At 40.7% G+C, this 26378-nt stretch overlaps 2 protein-coding genes and 2 long non-coding RNA genes across 4 annotated transcripts; 3 read left to right on the top strand and 1 right to left on the bottom strand.

Moving 5' to 3' along the window:
- Positions 1–949: 949 nt before the first annotated feature.
- Positions 950–1792, bottom strand: LOC133711866 (uncharacterized). The gene has a single exon (XM_062137948.1). The coding sequence runs from the start codon at positions 1790–1792 to the stop codon at positions 950–952; it is 843 nt and encodes a 280-aa protein (XP_061993932.1).
- An 8851-nt stretch (positions 1793–10643) lies between these two features.
- On the top strand, positions 10644–11563 carry LOC133708352 (uncharacterized). Its single transcript, XR_009845766.1, has 4 exons — positions 10644–10681; positions 10772–10932; positions 11021–11122; positions 11219–11563. It is a non-coding gene; the product is annotated as an uncharacterized LOC133708352 (long non-coding RNA).
- A 100-nt stretch (positions 11564–11663) lies between these two features.
- On the top strand, positions 11664–14649 carry LOC133712327 (uncharacterized). Its single transcript, XR_009847297.1, has 4 exons — positions 11664–11785; positions 12233–12272; positions 13105–13160; positions 14413–14649. It is a non-coding gene; the product is annotated as an uncharacterized LOC133712327 (long non-coding RNA).
- A 3122-nt stretch (positions 14650–17771) lies between these two features.
- Positions 17772–24663, top strand: LOC133710372 (uncharacterized). Its single transcript, XM_062136429.1, has 11 exons — positions 17772–18021; positions 19252–19347; positions 19438–19852; positions 19936–20081; positions 20787–20990; positions 21078–21236; positions 21374–21751; positions 22259–22338; positions 22786–23149; positions 23535–23747; positions 24083–24663. Exons 2-11 carry the CDS (start codon positions 19303–19305, stop codon positions 24416–24418), a joined length of 2340 nt encoding a protein of 779 aa, XP_061992413.1. The 5' UTR covers positions 17772–18021; positions 19252–19302; the 3' UTR covers positions 24419–24663.
- The last annotated feature ends 1715 nt before the right edge of the window (positions 24664–26378 follow it).

The following is a 26378-nucleotide window of genomic DNA, read 5'->3' as shown; positions in this document are numbered from 1 at the left end:
TCAAAGGGCTGAGGCCACTGGGATTAACCCTATAAATATCTGCACTTGGGGAAGCGAAAACTAACGCAGTCATGGCTTACCCAGAAATAACCATACAAGCCCTACTTCTCTTCCTTCTATTTCTGAAATCTTCTCCTCACAATCTTGCTCTCAGCCTCTAGATCTTAGGCTTTATGGCTTAATCTTAAGTCCTGGGTAGGCTTTATGGCCTAATCTCAGGCAAACTCATGTCTTTGGTTTCTGAAAGCCTGGATGGAACATCGTAGGCTTCGAATAGGCTGAAGAACACGAGGAGCTCCTAGTGCGGGATACCACATTCTGAGGAGTCCCTCTCCTTAGGTTCCCCTGCACGGAGCAAACCGAAGAAGGGTGGGAAGCCACCCAAGGCCCCACGCTCTTCTTCGACGCCCTACCTCCTGGACTTAACGGATCAAACTTTCGTTTTGTCCCGGAGGGAGATGAGGCAACTGGGCTGCGCTCTCCTCTGATGACCACCTTCATCCCGGAGGATAATCAACTGGAAGGGTTGCGATGGATTATTTCCTTCCCTCTCCTTACAGTACAGACGATAGCAGCTACAGCTCAGATTTGAGGAGGGTGAAGAGAAGAAGAGTAAGAGTGACCATCTCACTGCCCCCCCCTCCTACCAGAAAATCCAGAAACTCTTTCGAAGATCTGAAATCCTATGTTTCAGCCACTTTTGGCTTTGTAATGTTGCAAATGTAACTTTCGCGAATGTACTTGTATTGCTTTTGGCCACAAAGCCACTTTATGAATAAAAATCATACTTCTTTCGCTACTTCGATCTCCTATTATAAGGCCTCTGGTATAGGTCGTGTTAAACATGCTCATACCCTTAACACTTATTGTCAAAAGAATTGAAGAAATTTCTCAAATTTAAACACAATCAGAGATAAACACAATCAGAGAAAACAAAAGATCAGAGAAATCAAAGAGCATCCGAAGACAAGGCCGCAAATACAAGGCCTGAATGCATAGAGTGTTGCCCCCTAGTCTTACTAGGTGAAGTGAATACATGAGAATGAGGCCACTGAGAAGGCCGAAATGTAAGGGAGGACGAGAACACAGTAAGACTATGTTTGCCCCCAGGCCGAGGAACAGGTGGATCTGGGGGATCTTCAAATTCCCAGACGCTTGGGTAATATTTCTTCAAGAACCTACCATTGATCAGGTTGTGATGGAGTTCACCATCCAAATCCTTAAGGTGAAAGGCTCCGCGATCGAGAATGGGTTGAATCACAAAGGGACCTTCCCAGCGCAGGGTCCACTTACCGCGGCCAGTTAACTTCTCACCTAGCTGTAAGACTGCCTTCCAAACGAGGTCACCCTCCTTGTAGCTGCACCCGCGTGTCCTTTTATCATAGGCGCGAGCGATGCATTGCTTTTCCATCACTAAGCTGTCCAAAGCCTCTAAGCGCTTCTCGCTAAGATCTTCATGCTCCTGCCACATAGCTTGGACATAATCTTCACTAATCAAATGATGTTGATCCTGGACGCGCAGGGATTGAACATTGATTTCCAAATGGAGGACTGCATCATGGCCAAACATCAAAGCATAGGGCGTGGTGGCAATAGGGTTCCTCTTAGAAGTGCGATAAGCCCATAGTGTCTCATACAATGTTTCATGCCACTGGCGAGGATTCTCAGCGAGCATCTTCTTCAGCAGCGTGATGATAACCTTGTTACTGGCCTCTGCTTGGCCGTTGGATTGAGCATAGTAAGGGGTAGAATGAATAAACTGGATACCCAAGTCAGCTACAAACTCTTGCATATCGCGTCCCATAAACGCTGCCCCCTGCCTGAAACTAGCACCTCAGGGATACCAAACCTGCAAATAATATTAGTAAAGATGAACTGGCGAATGGTGGCACCCGAGGCCTCTTTCAAGGGTTCAGCCTCTACCCATTTAGTGAAAAAATCGGTAGCGACGATGATGAACTTATGCTGGAGAGACGAATGGGGATGGATCATCCCAATCAGATCTAATGCCCAGCCTCGCGTAGTCCAGGGCTTAATAATAGGCTGCATGGGTATATTGGGAATGTGCTGGACTGGGCCATGTGCCTGGCAATCTTGGCATCCTTTCGCGAACGTGATGCAGTCCTTCAAAATACTGGGCCAGTAATACCCATGTCTCCTGATTAACCATCGCATCTTAGGACCGGCCTGATGGGCTCCACAGACCCCGACATGTGCTTCTCTCATTAATTGCTTCGCTTCGCGGCCATATACACACCTGAAATCGATGTCGTCTTGACCACGCCAGCGTAGCTCATCGTTTCTGAGAAAATAATTAAGCACGAGAAAGCGTATCTTCTTGTCAGTAGAGGAGTCTGGCTGCTTAAGGTAGGCAATCAGAGGAACTCGCTAGTCCACATCTATAGGGTCTAAGACTGCCACCGTTGAGTCATTAGGCGGGTCAGGCCGTGCGAGCCATGAGGGTAACGTGCGGCGCTCGACTTTCAGAATGCGTTCGCGAACCCCATACTTCAAAGTAATTCCTGTAGCCAACTGGGCGAGCTCATTGGCCTCAAAGTTGCGTTCGCGAGGAATATGTTCCAAGTCCACGTCATCAAATTGGACCAAAAGTTCAAGCGCGCGATCCAAATATGGTGCGAGCAAGTAGCTTGTGCACCTGAACTTCTCGCGAAGTTGATTAATCACGAGCAACGAATCTCCACGAACCTAGATGTCTCTAACTCCTAGTTCCAGCAACACTTCTAGGCCTATAATGAGGGCCTCATATTCTGCTTGGTTATTGGTGCACCAGAACTCTAACTGGAAAGAGTAGGAAAATCGATCGTTGGCCGGGATCTCCAAGACGACTCCTGCCCCTGCCAATGTATCCGTTTGTGAGCCGTCAAAATATAGTACCCAGGGTTGGAGTGAGACAGTGGCCTGATATAGCGCGACATATTCTGGTAAACAGGCCAAGTCTGGACGATCTAAAGTCCCAGCTGCAACCTCTAAATCTCTGACCGCGGGGACGTCCAGCATAGGGTGATGTGCCAGAAAGTCTGCGATGACTTGCCCCTTGACTGCTTTCTGTGGGACATATTGTAGTGAAAATTCTGACAGGGCGAGCACCCACTTGCCAATGCGACCTCTCAAAATAGGGCGCGATAGCATATATTTGACCAGATCAGTTTGAGCGATGATGCAAGTTGTAAAGGATAGCATGTAATGCCGCAAATTGCATGCTGAGAAGTATAATGTAAGACACAGCTTTTCCATTGGAGTGTACCTCGTTTCACAATCTGTTAGTGTCCTACTGAGGTAAAAAATGGCATGTTCTATGCCCTCTTCATCGTCTTGAGCGAGTAGGCTACCAATGGAGGCCTCAGCTGCCGAAATATACAACTTTAATGGAAATCCGGCTCTGGGAGGAACGAGCACTGGCAGGCTCGCTAAATAGGCCTTGAGTTTGTCTAAAGCCTCTTGATGTTTAGGTTCCCATACAAACTCGTTCTGTCCTTGCAGTTTTAGTAGTGGGGAAAAAGGTTGGATTTTCCCAGCAAAGTTAGAGATGAAGCGTCGCAAGAAATTAATTTTACCCAGTAGGCACTGCAATTCCTTCTTCGTTTGTGGGGGAGACGCGTTGATAACAGCGTTTGCCTTATCCTCAGGGACCTCAATGCCCCTTTGATGGACAATGAATCCCAGGAAATCGCCTGCCTGAACTCCAAAAATGCATTTGGCGAGGTTCATCTTGAGCTTGTGTAGCCACATGCGTTCGAAGACTTTTCTAAGATCTGCAATGTGGTCCTCCCGCTTCTTAGATTTCACAACCACGTCATCAATGTAAACCTCTAAGATCTTTCCCAGTATGTCATGGAAGATCAGGTTCATGGCTCTCTAATAGGTGGCCCCAGCATTCTTCAGTCCAAAGGGCATGACCACATACTCGAAAACTCCCGCGAACCCTGGGCAACGGAACGCGGACTTGTGCCTGTCTTCCTCCTCGACCGGAATCTGGTGATACCCTGCAGTTTCGTCCATGAAGGACAACAATTCATGTCCCGCTACTGCGTCTACCAACATATCCGCGACCGGCATGGGGTAGACGTCTTTAGGTGTAGCCATATTATGGTCTCTGTAATCCACGCAGACCCTTATCTTGCCATTCTTCTTGCGAACAGGCACTATATTGGATAACCACTGATTGTACCACTGATTGTACTTAGCCACCCTGATAATGTCTGACTTATGCATCTTTTCGACTTCCTCTTTGACCAGAACTTGGGTCTCCGAGTTCATTCTTCGCGGCTCTTGCTTCACAGGCCTCTTATCAGGCAATGTTGGCAACTGGTGGCATACCAAGTCTGGTGATAGGCCTGGCATGTCTTCATATTTTTCCGCGAAGCAGTCCTTGAATTCTAGCAACAAGTCGATGAGCCTCTGTTTCTCGCTAGGCTCTAAGTAAGTGCTGATAGCCACTTCCATGGGCTCATATGTTGTTCCAAGATTGACCTTCTCAATAGGGTCTCTGACCTTCGGAGGTGTGTCATCCAATGCCGCTGGAGTGAGCTGAATCTCCTCTTCTTCTTCTTCCTCGTGGTCAGAGAACTCCTCGTTGACAATCTCTAAGGTCGCGACTCGATCATAGGCCTTATTTTCCACCAAGTACGAGGATAGTCTCTCGTACAAAGAATGGAAGGCCTCTATCCCTTCCTCTGGAACGTCGTGATCCATTAATTATTCAGAGTATTGGGCACAGCGTGGCCAGACCTTTCCAGGTTTTCCTTCGCGAGCGTGAGACCCCACTGTGCCAATTCGGAGGTCGTCACCCCTGTGGGGCGGCCCTTGTTATCGATGCCACTGACCTACAATGGAGCCATTGGCTCCAGGTAGTACCTGGCATCTACATAATTTGCTGAACACAGGGAATGGGCGAGGATCAGCTCCAATCACCTCAGCCTTATCAGTAACCCTGTTCCATAGAATCAATTCCTGGTGGAGAGTAGACGGAACACAATAGCTCCGGTGAATCCAATCCCGGCCTAGAATGGGGTTGTAGGCTGCGTAGCAATCTGTCACAAAGAAAGCATAAATCCCCTCCGCTGGACCGACCTTGATACGCAGGACCAGCAGACCCAATGTCTTCGTTACAGTCCCCGCGAAGTTCTTAAGCGTGAGGGACGTGGACTGTATCTTTTCTTTCTTGATGCAAAGCAGCTGCATGGTCCTGGTAGTAATGACGTTGACCACCGCGCCGGTATCGACCATGATTTTGCTGACCTTAGTTCCATCAATCTCTGCCATGATATACAAAGGCCGCATGTGTTGAACCATAGCAGGTGTGGGTCTAGTAAAGCTCATGAAGAATTCCTTGCTATTGGCATCCTCAGTTTCAAGGAACACTGCTTCTTCTACAGGTGTTGTTGCTACTGAGGTAATCTGCAAAGGCTGTTCGCTACCTCCCTCAGCTTCTACACACTCCTGCGCTGCGACTGGCAGAGCATATTTCGCGGGAAGCACATAAACCATGTTGCAGGAGGTGTCAACCGCTTCTATCTCATCCATGTCATCTTCGAGGTTGAGCTTGGGTTCATCAACTGGGATTGCAGTATTGAACTGTCTAGCCACCAAAGCCACCAACGATTCTTCCGCGAGGGGCGGCTTTTCCTCTTGCCCATGTTCCGGTATTGCGGCGACTTGCCTTGGCGGGTCTGACTTTTGTTCCCCTGCTGGGCTTTCCTTTGGGGAAGCAACCACTAGACTTTGAACTTTCTTAGGTCTCCAACGCAAGGCTTCTGCAGAGTTATCGTTGCCCCCCAGTCTCTAAAAAACTGAGGACTTGGTTTCTGGATCCTCACGGAACAACCTGCGCCTGACACGTGGCCGCCTGGTTGGCAAGCTTTCCTTCCTAGCTGGCAGTGGTGTCCTCTCTTTAGTGATCTTACAGAAAACACTGGGCTTAGATCCCCTTGACTCCGAGCTTGCCTGCTTTCGAAAGCTGCGGGGAGCCACCAATGGCTTAGCAGCTAGCACCTCCATCTCCTTCTGATATTGTTCAGGAGATTTGACTAATTGCGAAGGCTTGATCAAGCCCTGATCCAGAGCCTCTAGTGTTCGCTTGGCCTCTCCAAACCTGCGTTGTAGCTTCCTTTTCTTGGAATGACTGATTTCTACCGCCTTCCCCTTTTCTCTGGTATACCACTTCCCTTCCTTGATGGAGGAGGTTGAAGCAGGCGGTATATTGGGTTTGGTCACGACATCCTTGTGCTCGCTCCCAGCCTTTCCATCGCGTTTCTGTTCGGCCGCGGCCTCTTTCAACTTCCTGAACAGGTTGGAATCCTTTGGGGATGGCGGTGACTCCATCCTGTCTCTGGCTTTTGGGTTGGAGGGTTGATAGTTTCGCGATGGTGAAGCCCACTTGACCGGTGGGAAAGAGCCAAAACGAAATGTCTCTCTTCATGTGCCACTTGGATGCCACATTCCTCTTTGCATCGCGAGCATATATAGGACCACTGGTGATGCTTCGCTAATAGGTTTGGCCTTCTTCTTTGCCTGGACCTCATCCTTGTCTTCTTCTTGACCCCTGGTAGTCAAATCTAGGGTTGGCTTCCTCTGGTTCTGCTTGGCCCAATTCACATCAACCATGTTGACCCCGGTGTCAGGGAAAGGGTTCAGATCCACTAATGTTGCCTCGATCGCCGGGGCTTCCACCTGCAGACTACCATTATTGAGCCATACCTGAATCTGATCCTTCAGCTTTACACAGTCAGCTATGTTATGATTCCACAGGTTGTGGAATTTGCAATACTTTTTTCCTTTCAGCTGATCTGGTCGAGGGAAGGGTCCAAAATCTGTCTTCACCATTTTCGCGGCTATCATCTCATCTAAAATCTCATGTGCCTTATTGGCATCATATGTATACGTCGCGAACTCAGGTTTGGTGAAGGCTACAGATTTGAGCTTGACGGGTTCCCTAGATATTTTCAACTGCTTCAAGGCTGAGTTCTTCCTTCCTGTCAGCTCGAATGCGGAGACATCATTCTCCTCTTCATCATCTTCATCCTGGAAAACCTCATCACCTTGATAATAGGGATCATAGGTGGCCGGTTGATAGTTCAGGGCGGCCACTGTACGGTGTTTTCCGAGTACGTAAGTACCTTTGGACGCATTATTTCTAGCGTCAGTTTCTCTGAGGAGATGCTCAAAGCTACCCACCTCTGTGATAAGCTCTCCCATTGATTGGATCATGCTGCCATGTTGCTTCTTTTGCTGGCGTGGCTCCAAGCCCTTGATCGCCAACTTAACTAGTTCTTTCTCAGGCAAGACAATACTCAGTTTGGCCTTCTGAATCTGGAAGTGTTGAAGATAATCAACATCAGACTCGGTAGGCTGTTGGGCCATCTGGGTAAGGGAAGCCAAGTCAACCTCAGGCTCGATAGCCCCGAAAGTTTCTCGAAAGAGCTTTTCCATTACTGGCCAATCTGCCACTGATCTTGGTTGAAGCTTAAAAAACCATCTAAAAGCAGCTCCAGAAAGAGAAGTGCCAAAGATCTTTCACTTGAGGCTGTCATCATTTTGATACTGGCCGCATTGCACCTTAAACCTGGCCAGCTGGGTTGCCGCATTCTCAGTATCCTCTCCTGAAAAAGTAGAAAATATGATATTTTTGTAGCCTCTGGGGAAAGGGGCGAGCATTATATGCGGCGGGAAAGGCCCCTCATAAACCCAGGCTAGGTGGGCCCTAGGGTTAGCCAACCTAATCATCTCCTCAACCTCTTCGCGTCTCACATAATCTAGGCCAGGAGGAGGAGGTGTCACCACAGTTTGGCGAGCAGACTGCAGAGGTACAGCATGACTAGTAGTCGCTGTTCCTTCCCCCAGGCGAATGGTTCGGGGGAGACTAGACTGCTGAAGAGTAAATGCTGGTGTGGATACATCTTTCACCAAAGCTGTTATCTTGATTGGGTTACCTGACTGATCTAGCCCATAGTAATTTCCTTGGAGCTCTTGGTATACATTCTCTGCTCCATCGCTGTCATATTGAGCAAACACGACAAGATCTGAGGGAGTGCCTTCACCGAATTTCAAAATTTTACTCTTCTGCGTTGCCGGAGGCGTAGACTTCTCATTGCCGCCAATTACCAGAGCTTTTTCTTTGTTTTTTAGTTGACGAGGAGGCGGCGGCGGCGGTTGCAGACGGTGTAGCGGTACTGCTGCTAGCCTTCTCCCGAGCATTCAGTGGTATGTATTTGCCAGAGCCTAAGGGTTGGCCAAGCGAACTTAAGATAGCGTTGGGATCTCCCAGCGCCTTATTCAGAACATCTTTAGCTTGGTCTAACTCAGCTTTGTGCATGGCAACTTGGGTCGCAAGATTGGACCCCTCGTTGCGAATGACCGCAAGCTCCGTTGCAGTATACTTGCCTTGGTTAGTGATGGTCTCCATGATTTGCTTCTGTTGCAGATGGTGCTGGTCAGCGATTTCTCTAGCTTGTGCTCTCACTTCGGCTGTTGACTGTTCAATCAGTGACTTAGTCTCACGAGCAAGTTGAGTAAAGCGCTGGTCGAATTCGCGCATGCGCTGTTCCGATTTCTCTCTCTCTCTCTCTATCCAAATCTGCAGCTACCTTTTCTCGATGTCTGTCAATGTTCTCCATGATGATCGCGATCTGGGCTTCAATGGTCGCTCCCTCTGGAATAGGCTTCGGAATGAAAGCCTCTCTTGTCGTGCCTCCTGCAGCTTTGGTAGCGACAACAGTATTGACAAGCTCGTTCGCCTGAACGGCAGCGACACTCTCGCCCTCAGGAACGGGCCATTGAGTACTCCCTCCTTGTTCAGTCGACATGCTGGATGGTTGGGGGTCAGGGTTGAGAGAAAATCTTTGAGTCACTTGTTCTTCAGAAAGACCACGACAGTCTACACGTGCATGCGGCCTGTAACTGGAGGTCTTATGCTTTGGGCAGTTAGCGTAAACCTTTTGGTAAGGGTTTGCGCTTGACTTCCTAATGGTGGCGGTCGCGAAGAAACGCTATGCAAGTCCCACTGGGCGTGCCAATATGTTTGGCTCCAAAACCAGTCTGGGTGCAAACTGTCTCTTTTGAGTACGCAGGCGTGCCAGCACTGTGGGGTGCAGTCGTTGGGGAATCCCTTGACTTGACTTCTTCTCAAATGTTGTGGACGAGGAGAGCACCAACCTCGTCACTAGGTTCTTTTCTCTGCCTTTCGAAAAAGGACTTCTTGCCTTAGGGATAAGGGCTTGTGTTGTGATCTCTTCGCGTCACCGAATCGATACTCAACGTTGTAGGTTGAGCAGAGCAATCACCGGGAAGTTTGGAGAAAGCACGGGTTTGCTAAAGCGTATCTTTAGCTTCACTGGGTTGCGAGGGCGTTACCCTTGCTTCGCTGGGTTGCAACTAGGTTGCAGGTAGGTTTGCTCCGGAGAGGCTTTGATAATCTGTGCGATTAGTTGATTGAAGAGTTGTCTCTTGTTTCTTCCTTGAAACCTGGTATTTATACCCTAGGGTTTCGACTGTTCCTTGCCATAGAAGGATTATTGACTGAAGTTTCTTATTCAATCTCCACTACTTGACTCTAATAAGGACTCGTTTTCCTTATGGATCTCGGAATGGGTGAAGCTATACCCCAAACTCAAGTAGACTTAATTTTGCGCCGCAGGTATCGGCCCGCTAGGCTAAATCCCCTAAAGGGATCTTGCCAAAATTACTTTTGGGCTCAAACAAATACATATCAAACAAGTTAAAAACATATATATACCTAAATATAAAGTGGCTGATCATTAATATCACATCTGTAAAAAACGAAATTCTCGTTGAAACGTCAAGAATTAAAAGGGCTAAAATTATGATTAATAGACAGAAGTGGAGTTGCTCTCCATAGCTGACATATCAAGAATCTAACGGGCTAAGATTACGACTAATAAACAGAAGTGGAGTTGCTAACTTATGTTTCTCACCAAAGTCTTCAATGTGTTGCTATTGAAGCGGATATATATTTGAAAAAGACTAAACTATCCCTCGAATAATGAATAATGGTATTAGAGTTAACGGTGTTATATATAACATGTACTTGTAGCGGGGGTTAAGAGCTTGAGGTATCGAAGTTCATAGTAACTTTTTGTTGGGGTACTGTTATTACTTATTAATGAACATTGGTCGGTAAAAGTGTTTTACCAATATCTTGTAGGAGTATTTGTACACCCCACAAAGTTGGCTTCAATATAAATCTCCGTCATCTCCATATATGGAGCGCCGACCCATAACCCACAGTCATGCCCAAGGCCCAGACACCCATACCCACTTTATAAATTTCTCTCTTCTAAAGCTCCAACTCCTTATGAACAGTAACCCGCTTATGAACAGTGTGCTGACCATTTTGCCCCTCTATTTTTCCTACTTTCACGTTGTTGCCCCCGACAGGTGTTTGCAGCCTGCCACTGCTGCGTGTTTGGTTTGGTTCTGCATGTTCGGTCTGTAGAAAGACATCTGCAGGAATAGAAAGAGTGAGAGAGGGTGGGAAAGGTTAAGCACGACGCTCTCTCTGTTCTTCTTTGCTTCGCACGAGAAGAGAGAGGGAGAGCGAAAGGAAACGACTTCTTTATCTGCTTCTAGGCCAGCTGGTTTTCATCGGAGTGAGGTCCCGATTGCAGCCTTCTTGGATGTGATGAGCTCATCCCAGTTGTAAGAGGTATTTGTTGATTTTTTTTTTTCCCAACGAATTCTTTAAAAATGGCTGTGAAATTTGATATGTCACTGAATTGGGGTTTGGGTAATGGAGGCTTTGCTAGGTATGTTATTGATTTTGCCCACCTCCACTCCAGTTCTAACTATTTGAAGGAGGGGGAATGCACCATGTTAAGTTGGGATTGCGTCGTCTTCCGGATTTTGGTGCATGTTAATGAATTAGGCAAGTGTCTTCTGGGTTCATCTTATCACGAGGTGAATCTTTCTTGCATGTCTGATTTTTAATTTCTCTTTGGTTAACTGATATACTTTGATGGTAAAAGAATTTCTTTCTGTGATCCAGAGATATGAAAAGCTGGTGGTGTGGGGATATTAGCTGTCACCGATATCGTATGGACTAAATGACAGCCACTGCAATCAATTTCTTGGAAGAAGTTGGAGACATGTAAGCATCACTGTATGACTCGAATAGAAGATAAGTAGAAGAACAAGTGAGAATTAATTGAAATATGTCATCTGGCTAATATGTATCTTTTTACAGATTCCTAACAACTCAACAGAACCTTTAGGAGTAATGGTCTTGAAGTCTTGAGGACTGTTCCCGGAATGTTGGTACTGGATTGGAGTAGTAGCTTTATTTGGATTTCTTCTTCTATTAAACTTCCTTTTTATCTTGGCAGTTCAGTATTTTCAACGTAAGTACTTTAAATATCTTAAACTTGAATACCAACCCAGACTATTTTCTATCTTTGCATGGAAAAGACATTCTAACAACCCAAATAACTTTCTGCAGCTCTTGATAAGCCTCTTTCAGTACTTGCTAAAGAGGCCTTGGCAAAGAAACAAGCCACCAAAATAGGAGAGGCCATTGAATTATTGTCAACAGGAAAGAACAAAATTGGTGAGTCAGAATGTTTCAAAATTTATTCTTCCATTCGATATTATGGAGTTGAAAGTATATGTAATTGATATGTTGTATCAATGCAGGTGCAGCTAAAAAGACTGGACAATGTGTTAGTCAATCTTACCAGCCAGTGGGGAATGGCTCTTTCTTGAATCCCTCTCAATTACATCTGATAAAATCAGATATGCAGTTGACATGCCACAGGTACCTTCAATTCAATTTTTGGCCATTTCTTTTGAAATAAACTTGAACTTTTTATCTGAAGATCACGTTGAATTATAGATGGTTTATTTTATTATACACTAGAGAATTAAGACACGGTACATGTAAAACTCTCCTGTTTTGATAGCAAAGGATCCTTTTGTAGCGAATTAACACAAAAGCAGAAAAGGAAATAATAATAATAATAACTTGGTCTCGAACGTCTACCATCATACCTACAATGATCGGGCATACAATTGCTATCCATAATGGAAAGGAGCATTTGCCTATTTATATAACAAATTGTACGGTAGAACATGGTTAACAATTGGGTTTTGATCAAGCAGCAAAGATAATTAGTTTTAGGGGTAAATTCAGATTTTCTTTTGTGTTCATTGACTCTGAAGACTTTGAATTTATCGATTTCTGTCTATTATGGTTGTCTTGCAGTTGGCTACTATTTGGTTGGAGCACAAGGATTCCTTAGCTGGTAATTTTTCTTCATCAATAATGTTTGTGTTGATCCATTGGTTTGATTGGTTCCTTCTTCTCCACGCTCCTGCTTGAAGGTTCATGTATATTTTCAGGCTTGCAGGACTATGAGTCTTTGGCTGAGACTCGATCAAAGTCTTGGTTTTGCAGATTTTGTATATCTTTTTCTTTCAGCAATTTTTTTTTGTTGATATTTATTATTGCATGTTGTGCCTTGAGTAAATTGCAATTGCTTCCTTCTGTGTAGCTCAATACCCCTGGGTATGGGACTGACGGGACCTATAGTTAGATGCATCGATGTTAGTTTAACTTTGTGTTGCATGGCATGGATCAAGTCATAGGCAAGAACCTGTTTTTTTGGGTTAATATGCATGTCATGTGTGCCTATGTGGTGCAGTTTATAATTTCTTTTGTTTTTGTTGTTTGCTTTTCAACAAACGATTTGGAGGAAGTTGTTTTTGTATTTGTAAGTTCAAGTGAATAAAAGTGGTCCTTATATATAGGTATTCCAATTATATTATCAGTTGATCCAAATGCGAGAGTTATGATTGCTCTCCACTATTTTGACTATTAGTCTGGAATTGCAGATTTTTCTGTTTTTCAATTTTTCTTTCTCTGAACCCTGAGGGTAGTCATTGAGCTTTAAACAAATCGAAGAATTGTTCCTGACATTGTTGCTTCACAAATACCACCCGTTGGAGTGCAACTTTAACTACCACTCGCATAATAAAAAAATAAAAAATAAATAAAAACCAGAGGAATATATCATCCTCCATTTACATACCTGGCTCACACTTAAGTTCACTATTTTCTTCCATTTTTGATTGCAGGTAATTGTGTGATTGAGTAAAAGCTTGATCCTTTAATAGATCTGATAACTGCAAAGGTAAATGATCTACATCCTTATTTCCTCCATTTGTATATATATCTCAAGGTTCTTGATCAATTACATTGTATTGTCTCTCTCTGTATAAAGTGTCTCAGCCAATGTTTAGGGTATTGTAACATTAAGAATTAGGTGAGAGCCAATGAACCCAACTCCTCCAGTAACCAAAATTCTCATGTTTGCCTTAAAGAATTTGGCATTTCTTAGAGGAGAGGGGCTTGGAAGCTGTTTTGTACAAGTACGTCCTCCATTAGTGGTCATTTGATGAACTCCTCAACTTCAAGAAAAATCCCCAAATTTCCTAAGCTGTTTTCAGATTAGTGCAATTGCAGTATGAGATCAAGGACGGAGCTTTATATACATAATGCAATGGGCGTCATACCCCTTCTTTTCTCTTAGACTGGATTAAGGATTCATTATCCTTAACGTATAAGGACCAAGTTAATTAGTGCAGTGTTTGGATTGTTTTCTTTTGTTTCCAAATTTAATTAAGATTTCTCTTCTTTTTAGTCAAGTTATTTATAGTTTGGAATAAGGATTTATTCTCTTAATTTCGGAGGGATAAGTTTAGTATTCCCTTCTAACCTAACTCTGACCTTCTTTATAGTTTATGAGTTGCTTATACCCCTTGGTTTGTATTCTTCATTCAAAGTCTTGATAGTCTGCTATTAAGTGTCGAGATCTGAATTGTTTTTGTGTTTGATTGCCATTGTCTTCTATTACTGAGTTCCTTTTTGAAGTTAAGTAATTTTATTTTTGTTACTGTTTTCAGTTTTTAGTTTGTTGTTGTGGCTCTTGAACATTTGAATTACAATTCATTGTCATTTATTTATGTGGTTATCTATGGCATCAGATATGTTGCAATTAAGGTCTGTTTGATTTTGCATTCAATCTTATGAATACTTTTTTTTATGTCCAATTTCTTCTGATTCATTCTTCTTCCTTTTTTTCCTTATATCCAATGATTCATTCTTTTTCCAGATTTGTAGGTGACTATTTTTAGCAACAAATTAAATGCAATCACAACAATGAAGTGGTCTGCTCATTATTTTCTTTCGTTCATTTTTTCTTTTATTATTGTCTATAGTAGTTATACTTCAGTATGCATTTACAGACTGTATTCATTGTGTGCAGTTTCAATCTTTTCCACTTAGCTTCTGCGTTTTATCTACGCGGTCCATTCAATTTAGCTGTCCCTTAGTTAATGACACAATCTTTTATATATAACCTTCACGTGCTCTGTATATTTCAGTGACACCTTTGAAGATGTAGCAACACCATCAGATCAGACCAGCACAAATGCATTGGTTCAATCTGACACAGAAGACAATTCTGCTCTACAACCCTTTTTCTTTTGCTTTTTGTCATGCTGCGTAACTTTTTGTGATAAAGACCATTCTATGTTTTTGTAATGCTAGCGGTCCATGAAGAACAATGTTATATATGCTGTGTGCATATAACCAGCGGTTGTTAGGAGCATTCTCTATGTTTTTTTTATAATGCTAATGGTCCTTGAAAAACAATCAACAAAAACAGCAGACATTTTGTACACCTACTAATCAATGTACGTAAGGGCTTTTTTGCTATTCTTCTTTATTTTCTCATTTGAATTTTTTTACAACGATATACCAATTATTAACACAACTAAAAGACCTGCAGCATCGCGCGGGCCTTACTAACTAGTTTACTATATATAAAACGTCAGTTAACTGTTCATAAGCCGTTTTACTGTTCATAAGCCGTTTTCTGTTTGTAAGCTGTTTTATTGTGTCGGCTGGAGCGGAGCCAATTCTTATATACACCGACCTATTTGAATTGTTTTTACGACTCTGCCACTGACCTATGTTTTCCTCCTTCTCCCAGACCGAGTTGTTTCCTTTCTCTTTTCCTCTTTCTGCCTCCTAAACCGAACAGCAGCAGCTGCAGCTCTCGCTCCCAACTTTACAAAACAATCAATTGATTTGACGGTGAAGCTACAAAACTCTAGAAGTCAATTCTCTTACTTTTCAGATTCATCAGACTTCACAACAATCAGGTAATGAATTCCTTGCTACGTTTTGTGTATAGAGACTTGGGTATAGTTAGATTATGTTAGTTTTCTTGAATTCCTTGCTACGTTTTGTGTATAGAGACTTGGGTATAGTTAGATTATGTTAGTTTTCTTGAATTCCTTGCTACGTTTTTGCTTCTCCACTTCGCTGTTTGGTTAGCTTGGTTTAATATAGCTTGAGAAATTTGATTTGGGTTTGTGAATTTTGATTTGTTTTTAGAATCCAAATGAAATGTGCTTGAGTAATTTGGGTTTCTCTGTTGATTAAAATAGACTGTGTCATTCTGACCAAAGATTGGTTCTTGGGTTCTTGAGTTTGTGAAAGAATAAAGATTGATTCTTTTCTCATGTAAATTGAGGGGATTGATGGGAATTTGAACAAATGGATTTTCTGTTGTTGGTTAAAATGGGCTGTATGTCTGGCTGACCAAAAATCGAGTCTTTTTGTCATGTAAATTGAGAGGCTTGAAGGGAATTGAAAGAATAGGACAGCTATATGTTGTTTTGTGGTTCTGAATTTGGTCTATTTTTAGAGTCGAGTTAGTGAAATTTGCTTATTGTTGGAATACGGATTTTCTGTTTCTGTTGTTTTGAACTGATTGGGGTTTTGATGTTTTTAGGGAAGGAAGGAAGGAATGTATCTCAATGTATAAGTTTCAGTTACCCGTGTTGTTATGCTGCTGTTTGATTTAGTTTTCTAATCTATCAATTTTGGTTTATGCTTTAGAAAGTGTAGATCTGGTATGTCTCAAAGTAAATGCCTCCAAGCATAAGATAGGAAGGTTAGCCTTACATTATAGAGTCCAAAACAAAAAGGAGTAAATCAAATAAACTTCAAAACAATATCAGGTATGTTTCAAATGGTCTAGGAGAAAAAGGCAATGTGCTCTTCTAGAACATGGCTAAAAGGAAGTGATTGAGTAAAAAAGCAAAGAAGCAAAATGTGTAATTTTGTTCATCCTTATTCATCAAGGGAATTATTTGGTTGGGATCTACATCCTGGCCAAGTTTATGGATATCCACAGAATATGAATAGACGGAGATACCGTCATGAGGCCATTAACATATATTACAACATTAATAAAGTTTATGGCTCATGTCATGTATCCATGTCAATGTTGTATTTGAAAAAGTAGATCTACTACTAATGATCAGGTATCACTATAACCCTTATGAAATGGATCTGATAAGAGTACAAGGTAAAAAGACACGACTGCTACAGCAATAGCGTGAACAATTGAGAACCCCCTGTACAGAAGGGGAAAAAAGGCATCAATACTTAAGTTAATAGGAATATCATAAAACTCAGTCTTTAGTGTGGTAAAAGACTATGCACATATACATTTGCGGAAGATATTTACCGGTTGTTCCATTCAACTTTTTCTGCTTTGCTCAATTTCTAACATTCCTTGAAGCTATGAGGGCTAATAAGATTTGTTAATTTGTAAACCTTCAAGAGCAGAATTTCATCAAGATCAAAATCCACACTGATATATCAAGCCTCCATTTCTCTATGTTGGTTTTGCAGGTGAGACTTACTCTTGAAGAACCTAAAGCTGAAACCAGAGTCTTTGAAAATCCAATTTTGAAGGTCTGGTATTGATTCCATTCTCACTCTGTTCACTAGGTTTCAGTTCCGACATACTTTTCCTCCAAAATTATACTTTGATTCTCTATACACGACTTCATTTATGTACATATTGACTGTTTGGATTTTTTTTTTTTTCTTTTTTCTTTTTCCTTTGTCTTGAGTTTCTGAAGATGTTGGTTTAGTTTTCACCCAAAGGAGGGAAAGATTTGATGCTAGGATGCTCCATATTCTCATACTATGTGCTAGAGAGAGCTGAAGATTTGGAATTTATTGGGTTTTGTTGACTATAGGAGTGGAAACAAAACACTGCTTTGACTCTTCCTTTGTATTAGTATTTTGCTGGGGTTTCTTTTTTCAACCAAATATTGTGTAAGTGATTAACACAGAAAACAATGAAATCTATGCACATTGTCCTCTTTTCTCTTTTGCCAAGAATGTTATCGCTTAGTGTTGGTTGAGTTCCAATTCCATCATTTTTACTTTGCAATTCATGTCATATTGTATCATCATATCTGTATCATGTGAGTTAAAGCTGGCCTTTGATTTTTGAAAAGCAAAAGCATATGTCATTTTCTTTGAAATGCATGTATACTCGGTAACTTTTGCATTCATGATTGTTTTCATCCATATTAATTAGCTGTAAATTTTGTCTAATGTGTTTCAATGAAATAATGAATTGTGGTAAAAAAAAATGAACAGTTTGTGTCTCTTCACAAAAACACTATTCTGATTAATGTAATATATGGTATGTTATCAGTTTGATCGATAATAAAGTCATTTTCAATTATATCTTTCATTATTGTAAATTTTTTTTACCAAACAACAAATCCTGCAGCAAAGCGCGGGTACCATTGCTAGTTCACAATAATTTGGGGGCTTTCTGGGTTTTTTTTTTCATTCTTCTCTCAGGCACAGGGAAAATCCCCCGCCCTTTTTAACGATTCCAACTCCGGCAGCTAACGGAAGAGTTACTCCCACCCCTCTAATGAGCACCGGCGCCTCCGCCGTCTCCGTTAAACCCAACCGCCGTTAGGGCTCTTCTCCACTATCCCCAATTTCCCCAATCAGCAATCCCTTCATTACGTCCTCGATCCAAGCCCCAATCCCAAATCCGCAGCCTCCTTCAAATTACTGGGCTGCTTCTTCTTCTCAGAATAGCTCAACTTTTCGGTTAAAGTTCGAGTCTTTACGAAATTCTGCGTCTTCCAAACTTGGATTCGGTAATTTCTGCTCTAATTTTTTTCAAGGATTTATTTGTGAGCTTAGAGAAGTTTAGAAAGAAGAGACTATGAAATTCTAGGGTTTTTGTTTTAGGAACCTGCAAATATTGAACACTCAAAGATTTGATTCTCATGTTTACTAGTTAGTTTGATCAATGAACAGTTACTGATATCAATTTGGAAGAAAAATGGAGTATATATATGAAGATTTGTTGCCTCAGTATCTGAAACTATAGCCCTTTTTTTATGGCTTAGTGTAGTGAAGAGGAGTCTGCTTTGTGTATCTGTCACTCTGTTATTGTTTTCACTTTGCTGTGATTCTTTATGTATGTGTTATATTGTGTCACGAGTTTTTTTTTTCGTTTTTAGAACTAAATACAATTGGGTTCTAATACAATGTTCTTAATATATAAGTTACTAGGATCAAGTGGACTATCTATTTTCATCCCTGAAACCCCAATTATTGGCCTCCTTGTGTCAAAACCACCCAAAATTTATGTGTCATGCCTTTGGCACCCATTAAGATCAGATAGTTAGTTGATTGAAATTGGATCTTTATAGTCTCATTTTGGTATATCCCAGTAGTTGAGTTACAGGACCAGAGATAAGTCGGGGTATCCTCCTGATGTTGTTGTTGATGCAGTTACGACTTGGAAAAATGATAGAAGTGGCCATCTGCTCCATTCGGGATTTACACATAAGTTTAAGAGCAATATGAATTATATTCACATGATTTGTGGTGTCTGTTTTGTTTTTGTTGTCCCAATAGGTGTGTTAGTTTTACAGTGGAAAAGTTGTTTTGTTAGATTTTGGTGTGAAAATGGCCCCAGACGCAAGTCAGGTATCCTACTTATGTGGTAGTTGATGCAGTTGCGTGTCTTTTTAGACATGAAATGGTAGTCTTGTTCATGATTTGGTTGTTATGACTGAAGGTTAATTTGTACAGGAAAATGGGTGTTTGTTTGCTTTATTAATGAGTTTAAGATATTTGTAAGTTGACCAGATTAAGTCAAGTATTCATATTATCTGGTGCTTGATATGGTTACAAATCTGGAAAATTAGTAAGTGCTCATTACTAAAAGATGTAATGTAGGATGGAAAACTCAATCAATCTCTGGGTTTGGGTTTTATTCCCAAGTTCAATGACATTATTGAGTCTCATCTTTGAAGAGTAACATATGTTGAAATGGTATTTTAGCAAATACTGATGCTTTTGGGGGTTGTCTGCAGGTCATTTGATTGTACCTTCCTTCTCCAAATTGTAGCCATTTGTAAATAATCATGCTTGCTGGAGTGAAGTTCATACCTCGAGACCAGATTGATAAAGTAAAGACTATTCTTCTTTTGTTTTGTTTCACAAATCATGATTTATTTATTTAAAGAGTAGATTAATTGTATTTCCATTACTGTTAACAGGATGAGAATTTGAATGCTTCTGCGAAACAGAAACAGAAGAAGAGCTCAGGTAATAAGAAGGGTAAGCGTAGGAGGGAAAGGAGTTCTGGATATAGTAGTTCGGATGGCGAAGAGCTTGAGAGAATAAAGAAGGGATCTAAAAAAAAGTGGTATTCATCGGATGAGTACTCATCATCATCATATTCTTCGGGAAATGAAAGTAAGGAAAGTTCTGACCGAGATAGAAAGAAGTGTCTGAATAAGAAAAAGAAGAGATTGAGTAGCAGTAGAAAAGATTATAGTTCAGAAGATCTTTCATCTGCTTCTGATAGTTATTCTGATAGGAAAGACAAGCGCAAGAAGAGAAGCCGAAAAGATGGAAGGAAAAAGAGTAGAGATAGAAGTCAGGCAGGTATGGAGGATGATGAATATTCTGGTAAGTAATCTTTCCCTTCTTTCCAAAATTTTCTAACTTAATGATAGGGTATCGATCATGTTAATGTTTTTTCCTCTATATAGACGGTGGTAGAGGAACTAGTACGGTGAAAGATGGGGAAATTGTGAGGAAGAAAATTGGGTTGGAGTGGATGCTTAGACCTGAAGGAAAAGAGAGAACACCTACTATTACTGTCGAGGACCAGCCAAAAGAAACTCCAGTTGAAGAGGTATGCATTTATTTCGTTAGGCAAGCTTTTAATCTTTGTAGTTCTAGTATATTGGAGTTATGACTTGGGCTTCTGTTGATTTTATTATATGGCAACTATATCCTTGTTTGTTTTGGCTGGTCTTAATATAAATGTAGAAACAGAGTTTATGTACTCAAGAACCACATATTTGTAACCTTATCCTAAATTCTTTGGCTGTAGGCTTATGGGTTATGTTTTGGTCAGATAAATCTGGAATTAATTTAATTTGAGGGTGCAGATCAGCAATGCATTTCTCCTTAACTATGTCATCTTGTTCTACTCACATGACCACTTCTGTCAAAGCGTTAATAAAAGTAAGTTATTATTTGGTCCAACTAAATATGTTATTGTTAGTGTCGCTGTTACCTTTCAAGTTCAAGGATTTCAGGGTCATCTTGAAAACCTAAATTCTTAGCTACCCAATTTTGTTACTATGAGTTGGTTGTTTTATTTATAAACTTATTACTTTGTGGAGTTGTATGCATATGGACTCTGCTATTGGCAACATACAGTACTTATCCCTTCCGGCTTGTGCTCAAATGGTGGGGAAATTGTATATTCTTGTGGGATATTTTGGTGAAATGTTATTCTTGCCAATAACAAATTTCTATGATTATGTTTGTGTTCTTTTAACTTTGTAATATTGTGCGATTGCTTACCCAATAACTAATTTCTGCGTTTTAGACAAAGAAGGTCAGTCCTAGGGAATTAAATCCATATTTTAAGGATGAGGGAAGTGGTTATCCAGAAGACTATGATGAACCTAAAGCTGGTGGGGACCGACTTTTACCTTCCTCTGTTGTTGGGGATGGAGGTGCAAGTTGGAGACTTAAAGCATTGAAGCGGGCAAAAGAGCAAGCAACTCGAGAAGGACAAGGGCTCCACGAGGTATGCTATCTTTGCCTTCTAGGTTTGAGCAAGTATCACAATCCACATTCTTCTGTTGTTAATGAATTGGAAATTGGCATTTTACAGGTTGTTGAGGAGCGTTGGGGTTCTCTCGGTAAACTAGCGGCCTCTGTGGGATCAAATAAAGCAGCCCCATCTCGTGCTCATCTACATGCAATACAAAGTAGAAGGAAAGGGGTGAGTGAGGAACAGCAGCCAGGTTCCAACAATGACATGGATAAGAAGGTATGGGAATAACCGAGAGCTTTTTATTTTTTGGAAAGTTTATAACGGTGAAATGTGAAGTAAAGTTTATAAGCCATATGTTAGGTAATAGGCACTGTTGCGGTCTTTCTTACAAGCTACATGTATGTGGCTACCAGGACACTAGCCGGCCCTACCTAAAGGATGTATCTATCCGACATCCCAAAATGAAGGAGCCTAAAGTTCAAGGTTCTTTATCCTGGGGAAAGCAAAAGGGTCAAAAGAGTCGGGATGTCTCTACCAAGGACTCTGCTCTTCTAGCAGATGCAGTGTCTAGCATAAACAGGTTTTCCAATGATGGAAGCTTCCTGAGTGAACTTATTCGTAAGCAGACTAATGATTCTAGGAATCCTGTTAACGAAAATGTACTCGACACGAGAAAACCCAGCGAAGCCAGTGCTGCTGCCTCTAAGGGTGAACTGAGTGCGAACCAGTTGGCAGCTAAGGCTTTTCAGCTTCGTATGAAAGGGAAGCATGAAGAAGCTGAAGTACTTCTGGTAAGACACATGCAATACTCTCTCTCTTTCTGTGTGTGTACTATGCAGCTTGATATGCTTTAAGCTAGTGTTTTAGTGGATTGATAAACCATAATGTGTCATCAACATTTGATGTGAAAACCCTAGTTTCTTTAGCAACTTGGAATAAAAATCATATCCAATCTTTGGTGCACTGAAAATGCTCTTCTGCAGTTAAGCTATTTGGTCTTATCTTTGTGCAGGAACTGTACTTTCCTTTGTTCACCTGTTTCTTTCTTCATAGTATTAATGCACCATTCACTTGCTTGACTTGCACCCTACTGGTTTTATATGCATCTATTTAGTTGAAAAGTGATCCTTATGCTCACCTATTGGGATACTTTAATTATTTTCTTATAACCATTACAATATGTTACTCCACGTTTGACAAATCAAAAAGGTTTGATTTGGAAAGACACTCATTTGAAAACATTAAGATTTTCTTTGTTTCTTTCAGTAATTAATTGACCCTTTTTTTTGGGTTTATAGCAAGAAGTAGAAAACCTAAAGGCAAAGCAGGGTGGTGGTGATAATCCGATGAGACCACAATATGAAAGAGGTACAAACAGGTAATGCTGCTTCCCCTTGCTTCTTTGAATAATGCAGTTTGGGAGGATTCTCTAGTTTATAAAAAGAATTCATATAGCGAAAGTAGTACTTCTGGAAACAAGGGCCTGCAAGCTCCGAGTGATGTACTGTCGTAGGTTCTCTTTGCAGTTCCTGTAAAGGAGTGTTCAATCATTGTTCTGTTTCCTGTCATGTTTACCCCTCTGTTAATATGCCACAATTCCCCAAGAATTCATCGAGTTATAAAAAGGAACTGTACTGCAATGTAGTATTCCTAGAACAAACCCGGTCAACTCTTTTGGGTCCTGTTTGCATTGTTAAAAGGACTGTTAACCATTTCTTTGATTGCCTATGCACTTAACCATTTCAATGGTTTTTTTTTTTCTCCGTATTTTCATATATAAATGTTGGTTGGTATGTTTGTTCTGATAAGAGATCCTTTTATCTAGATATGCTATGCAGGATATGTCTCTTCGTCAAAAGAAAAAGGATGATGATGGTGACATGCATCTAGCCAAAAAGATAATGCAGAACAAAAAATATAGTATATCTGGTCAGGCAGATGATGAATACGACTTTGATGATGGTCCAATGAGAAAGTCTAAAAAGAAGCAGGGAAGTGATGATCGCAAGGTCACCCAGAAGAATACATTTGCAAATCGTTTCTCCATTCAGCAAGAACGCTGCCTTTTCTGCTTTGAAAATCCAAAGAGACCAGCGCATCTGGTTGTGGCAATTGGAAATTATTCATATTTGATGTTGCCACAGCAGAAGCCTGTTGTGGATGGTCATTGCTACATTTTGCCGATGCAGGTAAGCTGGATCTATTTGCTTCTCTTGCTTTATTTTGTTTTCTAGTCCTTTGATAGGTAGCCGTAGCCATTCTTCTTCTTCTTTTTTTAATGCACCAGAAGGATTATCATTTACCAAATATGAGGGCCTTATAAGTATAGCATCTTCAATCCAAATAAAAAAGGGTTAATAGAACCTAATCAGTGATTATAAATATGCGAGCAGTATCACTTCTGTAAAAAGGGTTAATTCGTACTAAATTCGTCCACATTATTTGGAAAGGATGGTGACTTGTCTCAATCTAAAGTGAAATATCAAATTTGATCTCAAAACTAGGGGTTGTAATCTTAGTGTATTCTTTTCTGTGTACATGTTGTTTGACTCTAATCTATATAATTCTCAACAGCATGTACCAGCCACAAGAACTCTTGATGATCATGTGTGGGAAGAAATTCGAAATTTCAAGAAATGCCTTATTATGATGTTTGCGAAGCAAGAGAAGGATGTTGTCTTCCTTGAAACAGTGATGGGGTTAGCTCAACAGCGCCGCCACTGTATAAGCGAGTGTATTCCTTTGCCCCAGGATATAGCTAAAGACGCTCCATTATATTTTAAAAAGGTAAACGGCTATTATTTCCTCTAAAAGGCATCGAGTTTCTGCTGTTTGTTTTGAAAAGGTTTTGTACATTCTTCTGGAAATTCATCATATCATTCATTCTTGTTCTGTGGAACATTATGAAGCAGGTTAATCGTCTTTTATATACCATAAATGTGATAGTATGAATTAAATCTCAAATATACACATACATGAGCACACCTGTGTGTTGATTTTCTTAGGTTCTCAATCTTCTTTATGAATGTGCTGAATGGATATGTGATTCATATCTTAATCTATTGCTGTATTTACAGTCTCTGATTTTATTTTGTGTGAATTTGAAAATAAAAATCTGTCAGGCAATTGATGAAGCTGAAGATGAGTGGAGCCAACACAATGCCAAAAAACTTATTGATACAAGTGTAAAGGGACTGCGAGGTTCAGTTCCAGCTAATTTTCCATATTTCCACGTGGAGTTTAGTTTAAAGAAGGGGTTTGTCCACGTGATTGATGATGAAACACAGTTCAATAGCAGCCTTGGCCTGAATGTTATAAGAGGCATGCTTGAGTTGCCTGCAGAAGACATGCATCGCCGTGGACGATATGAGCCAGTGGAAGCGCAAAAGCAAGCCGTTAAGAGGTTTGATCAAGATTGGGCGCCGTTTGACTGGACAAAACAGCTTCATCAATCCTAATGATCCTCATCATTTTTTATATGGATTGTCACTTGAATTTCTTCACCTGGATTTATCTTGCATCTCATTGAAGGATAAACACCTGTACTGTAGTTGAAGCGTTGGAAAGAGATAAGTTCATTGGAGCTACAAGTGCTCACAAGGGAACAATCTGAAAAAAGGATCACATGCATGCTTAATTTTGTAGAAGAATAAGGTTAAATGTAATTACAAAATGAGGAGTGAAATTCTTTGTTTGGTCAAAACCTTTTTCACGCTGATAATAAGGAACCACCTCAGTTGCTGGCTTGCTGCTAGTCAATATAAAAAGTCTAAATCAAAAATGAAAATTGTGCCGCAAGATGAAACACATATCTACAAGATGGAATCATATGCATATTGTAGCACTTCATCTCATTTTTTTTTTAAATGTTATAAATATTAATATTAAGTGTTGCTGTCCACATAATTATTTTGAAGTTCTTTTGTAATATTCACTAGTTAGTATCTCCATGATGTAATACTAAGGAAGCTTGTGAGTGATCATCAACTAATCTAACTTTTAAGTGACTACCAACCTAAAATATGAGTGGTCATCAAGTTACTTGTTGTGAAATTTTAATTAAAACTCGCAAGCGCACGAATCGTCGTTAGTATAGTGTGCAAGTATGAGGTCGTTCCAACTGAGGATTGATAATCAATTTAAATCCTAACCTAATTAATCCAAACACAAAAACACATAAACAATCAAACTAAAGAAGATATGGTTATAAGGTTTTCGACTAAACAAATAATGTGAAAATTAAATAAAGAAACAAATAATGATAAAACCTAGGGTTTCAGAATCAACCACTAACAATCCTATTTATGTTTCAATGCAATTAACAGATTCTTTTGTTTCTCTAGATGATAATTCCCGTATCCAAGTCCTTCTCAGGTACTCTAGACCATAGTTTTCCTTAAGTGTATGATGCTCTCCCTCTTGGGTAAAGATCTTATATCCTAACTATGCAGTTTATCATTCTCAGGTATAAATTTAACATGCAATACTCATTACGCTTTAGAAAACAAGGGAATCAAGCAAACCATTAGTCTTTCTCAAGTAATAATGTAATTTACCACACTTAATCACAAGAAGCTAATCAAATTATATTGCATCTCTACTTCAAATTTGTCTTCCAATTACTATATGCAAAGCCCTAAGGTGATCAATCAAAGAACTTAAACAAAAAGCATCAATTCAAATAGTGATTAAGCATTCATCATAAAGAAACTATAAATCCATCAATAAAACATCAAAGTACATAAACAATCATGATAGGGCATCATCCTAACCCTAGAAAAAGGTTTAGCAAAATATAGCTAAATAAAACATAGGAAAAACATAAAAAGAATGGAAGGTGAAAAAAAGGGAAAGATGGATGAGTGGTCTCCGCTCCTTAGGCATCTTCAATGTGCTCCGAGACTCTCCCTTCTCATGTAAAATTCGTGCTCCCTTATATAGGGAAGATTTATGCTCATCTTTGGCTTCATATTTCCTTGTAAAACTTGGGTTTAGATTCATTTCTTCATTTGGAATGGGAAAACATTGAAATATCTCTTGTAGAAGTAGGAATACATGTGCTCTTTGAATCCTCATCTGAATTAACTTCCTTGAAACATTAGGATTGATGATCTTGTGCCACGGAACTTGAGTTCTCCACGAATGGTTGTAAATTCCCAAGCAGATTTCCTGTCCGACCTATCTTCACTCAAATAATCATAACTTTCTCTAGAAGTATTGAAATTGAGATCAGTAAAATTCTACAGAAAGTAGACATCCATAGCTTTCCAATGATATAAGGCTCATTGTCTGATTCGATCCGGCGAAGTTGGATGTTCTGCACAGACAGATTCTGGAACGTGGTATTGCAATCGCCTTTCAATCCTACTTAGCATTCTAGCTTCTTTTCTTCTTTCTATGAAACAAACCTACGAAACC

The sequence above is a fragment of the Rosa rugosa genome, chromosome 5 (assembly GCF_958449725.1).
Source record: "Rosa rugosa chromosome 5, drRosRugo1.1, whole genome shotgun sequence".
Classification (NCBI taxonomy): Eukaryota; Viridiplantae; Streptophyta; class Magnoliopsida; order Rosales; family Rosaceae; genus Rosa; species Rosa rugosa.
Note: the sequence above shows the minus strand (reverse complement) of the source record. Positions and strands in the feature narration are given on the sequence as shown.

Excerpts from the sequence above, each read along its gene's own strand:
- LOC133710372 (XM_062136429.1), top strand. The coding sequence starts at position 19,303 with ATGCTTGCTGGAGTGAAGTTCATACCTCGAGACCAGATTGATAAA. Across the intron at positions 22,339-22,785 it reads TATGAAAGAGGTACAAACAG|ATATGCTATGCAGGATATGT; the intron begins GTAATGCTGCTT and ends CCTTTTATCTAG. Across the intron at positions 23,748-24,082 it reads CTCCATTATATTTTAAAAAG|GCAATTGATGAAGCTGAAGA; the intron begins GTAAACGGCTAT and ends AAAATCTGTCAG.
- LOC133711866 (XM_062137948.1), bottom strand. The coding sequence starts at position 1,792 with ATGCAAGAGTTTGTAGCTGACTTGGGTATCCAGTTTATTCATTCTACC.